Here is an 11,177-nt window from a genome sequence, read left to right as displayed (position 1 = left end):
ATGATACACTGCTTCATGTCTTGTGGATGAAAGAGACATCGAGACAGAATGGGATATAGTGGGCTGTTGCAAGAGTTAGGTTATAACAGAAGATTTAATGCTGAAAATGATGAGACAATGAAGAGGAAGAAAGGGAAAATGTTAAAAGCAGAAGAAGGAGAAGGAGGAGGATTTAAATGTCATGAATATCCATGTATTTATTGGAATATTGTGTTTGACTTTGAGGAATTTGAGACAGATCGTGTTCACAAAACGGTTCTTTTTCATCGTTTATGGATATTCCAAGGGTTTTATCGTGCCAAGGTCCTTTGAGAACGTGCGTCACCCTGCAGTCTCTAAACATCGTCATTCATCCAGGCACTTGCGGGCAGTGAACAGTTGATCGAATACCAGTGAGCACCAAATCGTTCTGTCTGTGTTGTCATGGGATGCAAGTATTCCCCGTATAGCTAGGATGAGACAGGATGCACTTTGTTGTAGAGATTCTTGTTGGCCGAGTTGAATTCCTCAATATCCTCCAGCAGTCGTCGCATTTCTTTCCGCCTCAACTCTGCCTGCGTGGCCGCCTTGACGAGCACGCGGCCGACCTCGTTGTCGTAGCTCTTCTCCTCTGGCTCGGGCATCCGGGGCGTGGCGGGGCGGAACATGATGAAAGGCGTGTTTATCGTGAGTTTGTTTTCCATCTGCGACTCGTTCTCCTCCTCTGAGCGGGAGTTGATCTGCAACACGGGGATGGCATCCTCGCTGCTCCTCGACGACGTAGGTTGAGCGTGGTTGCCGTTATCGTCATCGACGTCGTATTCGACGTCAGGGACGTCTTCGTTGGCCATGATCCTTGTGAAGTCTTTGATCGATGGCTCTGACTGCGAATGACTGAGACGAATCTGCGACAAGGTAACCCCGATGTCGGACCACTCGTCCGTGTCGCTTGTATCCTTGTTGCTAGAACCTGTCGACGAGCTCGCCTTCCCGATGGACATACCGCTGTCGCTGTTGCAGTAGGCACAGGGAACATCTGATCGCTGAGACGAAACTGTATGTGGCGTGCCAATGGGAGCCTTGTAGCCGCTCGACTCTGAGTCGACGTCCCCCAAATCTCCCTCCCCTTTGTCGAACGGAACTTCAACTTTGATCGATCGCTTCACTGGGGCGAGCTCAAGACCAACGCCATGTGGGTGGTCGGAGGAATTCGAGTGATCAAACCGGTACTTAGAAGATGACCTTCCCTTGCACAGAACGCCCTGCGTGTCGGGGTGAATTCGTCCGAGAGACCGTGTGTGACTCAGTGCAGACATGAGTGCTTCGTTCTCGCTGCATGTTGACCGCGACCGAAGCCGCCCAAGACCATGGCCGTGCGAACATGCAACGTTGTAGGATTTTAAATGCATACAGGACTCTTCCTTTGGATCCATGTCAGATCTTTGCACTCGTGAGGAGAGTTGCGTGGCCTTTTGGGAACGTGGAAAACGCTTCAAACCGGGCGGTTGGCTTCCTTTATTAAGATCAAAGAGCCCCTTGTCCAACGAAGTTTGTCTATGTGGGACGTTTTCATTTCTCTTAAATATCTTTCTCGGATGATGATCCGTGCGCGAGTCTTCCAATAGTCCCACACCTTGAACTGGGTGTATGGCTGGTACGTGCTTGTTAGACTTGTACATGGAGAGGCGTCCCGCTCGTGGTACGCTGGAAAAATCCGGGTTGGTCACGAACACAGGGAGGTTGAGCGAGAGATGGCGGGTGAGTCCAGGCCGGGGAAGCGGATGAGTCCTGTGGCGGGTGTGCTCGGTCTTGCCGCCGACTTGTGACCCGACGAACTGCCCCTCTTTCTGCAGCTGTTCCTTCATCTCCTGCAGCTTGCTGAGATACTTGGCATTGTGGTCACTGGTCGTGCGTGGATCTTCGTACCACTTCTGTTTCTCTCCTTTCCTCGCCGTCCCGGATGGTTTCGAGGTTGACTTCTCGAGGCGATAGACGTTCTTCCCACGATTGTACGCCATTGCAGTCTTTCAGGAGCTCACCTCTGCGGAGCAAACACAGAAAAATTATTGTTATTTAATGGGGCAATCCAATTTTATAGCCAAAGAATGAGAGGATTGTGTCACGCTTTGCTTTTAAAATAGGTTGCGACAGTTAATATGGATACAGGTTAGCCATATCAATGTTTTATCACGAAGGACGTGACATTGTATTCTACATCATTTTAGCGTGTCTGAATAAATTATCTTTGTTTTTATTGTTCTTGTTCTTGTTTTTTTTTTCTGAAAACCTTTCCCATCAAATATTTCCTTGGCAATTTTACTTCCAAAGTGGAAATACTAACAAGGAGTCTTTCTTCCGCTGTAAAAAGACATTCCTTATCAGCCTGTTTGTTCATTTCCATCTGAGAAGATGGCTGGATAGCCCATATTCAGCTACGTTAAGCTGGTCTTCTATGGGTCTAGTTGGATGTGAGGTGGGACCACTTCACCGGGTTAAACACCCTGCCCTTGCGATGAATGAATGAAGTGGAATCTTCTACGTGCATGAGTTGTTACTCTCTCATACACGGGACCTCCATTTTATGTCCTATCCGAGGGACAGAGTGTTTTGCCTCTCGATATAGAGGGGACGGTATGCTTACACACAACATTGCTCAGTCAAGGCTCGGGTTCGAACCCGGGCCGCGTGATCGTGAGGTAGACGCGCTACCGACTGAGCCAACTCACCGCCGTGTATAGATGGCTGGAATGGAGAGGTTGATGCATAGTGAGATAATATTAAAAGATAATAATAATGAAAGAATGAAACAAGAACAACAAACCAGAGAAAATCTATCTCCCTCCTTTTTTTTCCACCGGCTTATTTGCTCACGACTTGGATGTTTGGCAAAATTCGAAAGCACAATTCGAGAGGCTCCTGTGCGGCAGTGATAAAGATCGCAACTCGACGGAGGTCAACGTCTCTAGCAACTTTCCCCCTTTTTTTTAATGACGACGGCAAGGATAAAAGCGCCTTCATCTTGCAAAACATATTAGTCTCTTTAATGACCACGCCGCTAACTACGGCTGAAATCTTGATAATGTCAGAATGATTTGCAGTGTCATTACTGTATGAGACTCTTTTCTCTCCACATTCACGTCGAACGTATACTGACTGTATGAGGTATCAAGCCGCAATAGCAACAAGGGGTGTATTATGAATGAAGATATCACCAAGTATATATATATACATATATCATCAAAGAGAAGATGAGAATCTTGAATGACTTAGATTCCATATGATTTGATTGTAAAGAGAGATCAACGGAGCATTTCATGAAGCATTTTGTCGACAAAGTGTCATACAAACTTGCTCTCAGCCAATCAGATGCAAGGATTTCAGTAGCTTGTAACAGTTTGTCAGAAAATATCTGACCCAAACGCTTCATGAAATGCCCCCATGACCATTTTATTTTTACTGCCTCTGCTTTCGATGTATTTTGCCCATGCGTGACACTGCTTTTATATGTATTGACTTTTTCATGTCAAAATTAGTAAAGAAATCAGTACCGTGACAACACATGAGCATAGGAACTATACGACGTGTAGCACTCGTGTGAAACGCCCTATTTTCTATGATGATACATGTTACACCCAAAGAGATTTTATAGGGTAATGTCTTTGGTCACAAGCAACAACAAGAATTTTTTTCTTCACGCTGTACCTCAAAGATGTCTAAACTTACATTTGTGTTTTTTTTCCACTTTTGTTATACTTCAGTGTAGTACGTTCATATCTAACGCAGAAGTGCCAACTTTTATACGCAGAACAGACTGATATTCCACATGCACTCTGGGAATGACATATTTTCATGGAGGTCTCCACGATTTTTTATTTCATTTTTGTTTTGTTTTATACTTTCTAACAAATACTTTCAATTACATACATGGCGATATAATTATATACATATATTAATATATATAAATATACACAGAAACATACGTGTATATATATTATGCAATATACACACACAAACATACGTGTATATATATTACGCGATATACACACACAAGAACACAAGCCCATGGTCAAAGGCACACCTATGTGCCGAAATCAATATTGGCGATTAATGCCCTTAACTGCTATACAGTGATTTAGGGGGGGGGGGGGGGAATAATATACCTATGAGAACTCCATTGATCCAAGTTACCCGTGAACACGGATCGTTTGCTTTGGATTATGTGATAATTTCCCGGTAAAATACCACGGCATTCACACTATTGCGCTTATAACTTATAACGTTCCAATCAAAATCTCGGAAAGATCACTGATCTTCGATGGGGGAGTGAGAGACAGACAGGGTGAGAGAGAGATAGATAGATAGATAGAGAGAGAGAGAGAGAGAGAGAGAGAGAGAGAGAGACGATGGCAACATCTAGCTGGTGTATAGGTACGAAGGTTGTTTACCCAGAGTGCGCCAATCCTAAGTTCTACACGCTGAATATTTTGGAAATCCCCCGTGGATGTGTCCCCATTTTTAACTCACCGTTGTTTGCGATTCGTAATCACCTTTTCGTCCCTCTGTACGCAGTCAGTGACACAAACACCACTCAATAATAAAGAACGTGTCCCTTCTCGTCTGAAGTAAACATGCAGAAACGATGCCAGCTTTTTTCATAAATATCGGGCTTTTGAGAGAATCATGGTGCTTCGAGCAAAATGCATTTTGCAAAACAGACACAGGTGATCAATGAGAATTCGCAAATTTCACAAAGACTGCCGACTTTAGGCCCGGTTGAAGGAAGAACAACCGCCTCCCTGCGCGAAACATACAGATCGTGTGTCAGCGGCGAAACTGTCGCCTGCGCAGACAACACGCTCCACCCGTAAACTGGCTGGAAAGACGATGACGTGAATCCACGTTTAAAAAAAAATACCAGTGGGAGGAGTCTTCTGCGCAGACGCATTCAGTGTCTTGGTTTGATCCGGCAAGATGTCACAGTCTTGGATTACTAGATTCGAGATTCTTCTCACACAATGCATCACGGAAACCTTACACTGATTTCTGAAATGCTTGTAAAAAAAAAACAAGCAGTGCTCACTGAGTAAGACATAGTGAGATGTGACCAAAATAGCGAACGAATGGCGATACCTGTGTGCATACGTGGACATTTGACACAATACAGTTCATTTAGCTTGAATATTCAATAGAGTAATCTTGTTTACGGGCATCCCTTTGACTTAAATTTCCATTATTACGAAATCAAAGAAACAGCCTAGTCAAATCACCTCTTTTTTTTTTGTTCTTTACGCGGAAACGAACTGAAAAGTATGAGGACAATCGATCCCAGTGCCACAGGCTGCTGCTGAACAGAGTTGTCAGTCTTTCGGATAGTTTTCCTGCATCAAGTCTTTAAATCCCAATTTTCGGTCGCTCAACTCCTTCGTTCTCCTGGTAGCTTCTTCCTTCCTTCCTTCCTTCCTCCGCCATCTCTCGATCTATCTGTATATCTACTTATCTGCTTCCTCCTCTTTAGAGATCCAACGCCTGAAAGGTCTAATCAACATGATTACGAAGAGCTGATCGGCTAGCCGTCTGCCAAGAAAGATCTCACGAGTCGCGTGTACACGTGTGAGCCCTCAAGCGGTCTTCCGTGACGTCAGAGACTTTTTTTTTGTGTGTGCATTTGTGGGATGATGTCTTCATTGATAGATTTATGCAAATTAGAAAGGTTTTGTGATCGTCCTGCGTATAGACTCCATGCATGACGCTCCATAATTATACTCAATTCAGGCAGGGCAATTAATACACCTCAACTGTTTTTTTTTTTTTGGGGGGGGGGGGGGTGAGCAAGGTGCAAAATAAAACAAACGTAAGTAGTCAAGCATGATTATATTTAAACATATCAAAATATCTTGTATATTTCAAAGGCGGCTTAAACATTCATTTGGCAACGGAAGATTTGCTTGTGTATAGGACTGTCATGTATTCAAGGTATTATTATATACTTTCATGTAAATTGGACATAATCTCATGACAATAGGAATTGATACGTATGCAATGTAAACTACTTCAACAGGAGTCATCTTTTTTTTAATGATATTTTTCAAGTTTTCAATGATATGGAGCTTGAATATTGATGAATTTCAAATGTGGGATCCATTCCACAAAATTACTTGTGTGCGTGTGTGTGTGTTTATGTGTGTGTGTGTTGTTTTTTTTTTAATGGCGCGAGAAGAATATTTCCACGGGGAGAGGGAATTCTGGAAAATATAATTGAGTGTATATCAATTTGCTCAAATGACTCGGCCTTATTATGTCAAGAAGATGATTTATTACTTTCTCGTCTTGCTATCATTACTTTGGAGAACATTAACATATTTTTCAATTTGTTCCGGAGTATTATTACACAATAAATCTCTACACGTCACGTGACTTCCTTGTCCTTCGAAAAGGCATCTAAGCAAGTCTTTGCAAGTCTTGGGTCTGTCGTCTGTCGTCTCTAAACCTTTTCTCTGACACAAAATGCCAGTATTCGGGCAAGAGTGGAAATGGTGATGGAAGTGATCAAATGGTCCTTGATTAAAAAGCCTGTTTTGACGTTGTTTAACCGATGCACGAGTATAGTGTGTGAAAGCTAGCGCGAGAGGGGGGGGGGGGGGAGAAAAAAAAAGGAAGGGTGAGGGAAGGGAGGGACGATCAGAGGGACCGAAGAAGAGATTGAGTAAAAGAGACAACGGCTTACTTAAAAAAAATATAGTTAGACCCTCTCGGCTTCCGATGAAATCGTCATCATCGTCTCCCATCCACCCACCCCCGTCATCCTCCTCCCCCTCCTCCTCTTCCCTCCAATCACCAATTCGGTGCTGTCACCCTCCGGGGGTGATCACTCGCTACGTGTTCCTCATCGTCCGATCCATCCCGCCCGGGATTGGCAATAAATGAATTGTAAACACATGCACGGCGGGACTGCTAGTGATGAGCCGAGTGCTCACGAGCCTTCTCCCGGTGCATGTTTCATGCGGAGGTTCAACCGGAATTTGAATGACACGACCCTAATTGCGTCTACTTCTTGCATCACGTGCGATTCAAGTGCTATTTGTTTCAAATTTTTGGTTAAAATGTTAGTGTTGCTTATTAAAAAAAAAGAAAACGAAAAGCAGATTTACGAATTATGCCAAAGAAATCGTCAAAAACGTAGTTTTTCTTTATTTATTATACAAGAGACTCTGAGAGCAATTCACCAAGGGTCGAAATTTTGACAATGTTCCGGCTTGGAGGTTTTTACAGTGATACTATAATATAATCAAGCAAAACGTTGTTATAAAACAGAATCCACAGCAAATCGTTAGAAATTTGTTAGAAATAACTAAGTTATTACCCCTTTCTTAAACCTAATGTACTCAAATATTTGCACCTTTCACAAGAAAAGAGCCCATATCCACTATGGAAAATATCTGTATGCTCAAAATGACAAAAGCCCCCCCCTCCTCCTAGAAAAACAAACACACACCCAAAACAAACCACCCCCAACCCCTTTCAACAACAACAACAACAACAACAACAACAACAACAACAACAACAACAACAACAACAACAACAACAACAACAACAACAGCCTGTATGGAAAATAAAAACGATTCACATCAGAAAGTTGTAGTTTAGAACAATCTAGTTTGGAATTGCACAACAGCTTTAAAAGCAGCCGCGACCTTCCCTGTATAAGGATTTTCTATGTTTACTTTTCTTCATACACATAGCTGACTTGATATGATTTGAATCGGAAAGATGGCAGATAGTGTTATGAAAGGTTGGGTGCCATCGCCGAAATTGAAAAGAAAAAGAAAAAGAAGTGTACACTTGTGAACTAGAATTATGTGCAGTTTGTTTGCTTTGATTTTTATTTTGTTTCTGGTCACTAGTACAAAATCCTAAGCAGAGAGAAGAAAATAGCTAAATCACGGAGCCTTACATCCGTTAGGACTCGGAACAATACACGTGTTTGCTTCTTCATTTGTTTCATCCGTTTCAGGAAAAGGAACGGAAGACGAAAGTTCATGGATTATAATTTGCATGCTTCAAAGAATAGCACTTGGGGAACACGACCTTCTCTTCCCTCCGTGCAGCAAATTTCGCATCCTTCGCTTGCCTTCACTATTGCCTGGGCGAGTTGTATGGGAAAAGTGAGGCTGACATTCGAAGAACCATAACATATAATAGAAAGAAGGATAAAGAACTCCACTACAATGGAAAATATTGCCTGAATGGCCTCAGAGGAACTCCAATACTCTATAAGGAAGAGCAAATCTAGAAGAGGGTGGAATAATCACACCTCAATGCTCACGTTTTCCCAATTTGACTCGGTAGGAGCCTGGTAATTCTTCTTCAAGAAATTCAAAACGGCCTCATCGTATCGTCTATCATTGATTATGTCACATGCGGCCAGCAGCGACATCGAATTACGACGGTACTCTCAAACACGATGACAACGAAACATTTTGAGCTTACATGAGGAGGTGATGTGATTTTCAGCTGCGTCAGAGCAAACCTGGCCATTAAATGACCCTTTATTCCAGTCAGTATGCGGTGTCTTTTTAACGAGAAATACGCATGAAGTCATATAGAATCTGAGTTATGTAATTAGTTGTTCATATAATGAGAACCTATAAATGTGTGTGTGTGTGTGTGTGTGTATTAAAAGTACGTCCATCGTCAGACAGAGAAATGTAAAGCATTTCCAATGTTTCCTTACTTGTTGCATAATAATCCGCAATTTATGACTACAAAGTCCCATATTTTCTTATCATTTTCTCTTGATTCTTAGCAGGTTTATTCCCTAATCGACAGGAAATGGTCGTTTCGGGATCAAATTCTTGGTATACATTATATACATGCATAATAGAGGAACTAATATATTTATCTCCGCCTCTCTTTGCACGATCCCTCTTTAACCATCTAACTGAGATGACGCCATCAAATAAAATATCCCGAAAAGCAGTGATGTACACTGAACTTTTATTGTTTCATTTGACTATTTACTACTTACTTCTCATGAGGGGACTGCATTCTACAAGCTAGGCTTTGTAGCAGTTCCCGCCATTTCTAGCATCTTTTCCTCCATACGATTCAGTTGCAATTTGCTCATGCATTTCCTTAAATTACAAATATGTTTTGTTTTATTGTCAAAAAATGGTCTGCATTAATTTCGCTTGAATATATGAAAAAGTCACATTGAACTCATTTTTTCACATGTAAATGTCATATTGTATTGTATACTTTTGTCGGAAATTAAATAAAATGAAATGAAATGAAAATTCTACCATAATAGAGTGAGAGAGGGCGACATCAATGAGATAGATGTGCTTACCAGGTGCCATCACCGACACACACACGTGCGCGCATGCGCACAAGCCTGCACGCACACAACAAATGAATATAAACCTTTGTAAATATTGCAAAATTAATTAATGATATTGTTCTTTGTCGGCAGTATCAATCGTTGATATCATTTATTCTGTCATTCTGTATTAATGTTTTATTCAATGCCCTTCTTTGGGTGACATGAGAAAATAAAACTTGAAACTTCAAAACTCCAACTACGCACAAAACCTAACACAAACGCAAAAAAAAGACAAGAAAAAAAGACAAGAACATCGGCAAGTTGAAATTCAAAATAGCCCGCTTATTGTCTCCCCCGCTTTGCTGTCTGCCATGTGAAGTGTAATAAAGAAAGCCCTGCTGACACCTGTCCTAACTTTAAAACCTCCCACTTGATCAGCTGCGCGCCAAAAAAATTTGTATCTGGTTTTTGCGGTACAAAGGTACTCAATTAACTCACTGGTTGTATGTTTTCCTCTTGTAGGTAACCTATTTATCTGGATTTTAATGCGTTTAAAGATCTATTCCACATACAATCACGAAAAAATAGCAAACAAACAAGCAAACAAAAACAAAAAAAAAACACAAGAAGAACGCAAAAGTATGAGCCCATCCCCAAGAAAATATATCAACATATATGAATATATCATCTATGTACATATATGGACCCATATCATTACATATTATTACATTTATACGGCAACAATAGAAACAGCTGATTCGTGCACGTGCAAAACACCATTTTTGCCAATAATCAACGTCGTTTTTTAGTGGGACCCTCTATTTCTATTTCCTTGCACTGTGCATACGTATATACCTTTGAAAAATGCAATTATGTTGTTACTCATGATCACGTGTATTTTGTTAATTTACTTTTTGAAATTACTACAAATATGTTCTGCTAATACATTGTAAATAATTTTCCCTGTTTATTTCATGGAAATGAAAATAAAGTTGAAGTTGAAGTTGAAGTTTTATCGTTCGCGTCACAGATCTGAAACTCGCTATCATAGCGTGTATAGACTGATAGATAGAGAGAGAGAAAAAAGAAAGAAGGAAAGATAGGGAGAGGGCAAAGGAACTAATAGAGAGAAGTGGAGCATCACAAACAAGAGAGATGCAGGGAAAATGAACTTATTTAGTTTAAAGCCCTTTTCGCCTTTTCCAAATGTCAGCGAAATGTCACGGGATGAGGCTTCGGCGTACAGCGTACTGGTTTCTTAACCCGCACAGAGACAGAAAATGCAATTTACCTCAAAGAAGTAGATCTCAACCAATATTTATAGGGTGGTATTCAGGAAAATGTAAATACGCAAATTCCCGCCTCCCACAACATAGAGACGATAGAAGGTTTCAGTACAAAGAATAACAAAACGAATAAACGTTGACACGTTTGTCATGCACTAGTCATATAAGCTAACTTACCTTTACAAAAAACAAGAGGAATCCAAATGTAGCTATTATGTTGACCTTCTACGACCACGCCATAAAATTCGGACGTTTTAAGGTCGTTGGACTTTTTGATACGAGGTCATCTTTGAAGGACGAGTGAAGGTCAAATGAGAGTTCAGCAAGTGTTCAATAACACCATCATTTTCAAATGACGGAATCCATAAAAGATCAATACAATCAGTGGATTAAAAGGGAAGAACTTTGATAAGCTTACAGCACACTGTCACTAACTGTGTGGCTAAACCAAGATATGAAACCGGAAGAAGAAAAAAAAAAGAAGAGAAAAACGGTATTTTTTAATATAATGCGTTGTTCTAATGGAGTTACTTTATTTTAGGAAAGCGGTTATTCGTGCTGCGCATTTAGTATGGACATTTTTTGAAGCTTTG

General features: G+C 41.2%; 1 protein-coding gene across 1 annotated transcript; it reads right to left on the bottom strand.

The window, feature by feature from the left end:
* Positions 1-357: 357 nt before the first annotated feature.
* LOC139721380 (uncharacterized) lies at positions 358-1,916 on the bottom strand (the record flags this gene model as incomplete). The annotated part of the gene is made up of 1 exon (XM_071632693.1): positions 358-1,916. A coding segment is annotated over one exon (1,467 nt), but the record flags the coding sequence as incomplete, so codon positions are not given.
* Between the last annotated feature and the right edge of the window lie 9,261 nt (positions 1,917-11,177).

Source organism: Diadema antillarum, unplaced genomic scaffold (assembly GCF_040938485.1).
Source record: "Diadema antillarum isolate AM-2024a unplaced genomic scaffold, OU_Dant_1.0 scf00000142, whole genome shotgun sequence".
NCBI lineage: Eukaryota > Metazoa > Echinodermata > Echinoidea > Diadematoida > Diadematidae > Diadema > Diadema antillarum.
This window is presented reverse-complemented; position numbering and strand designations above follow the sequence as displayed.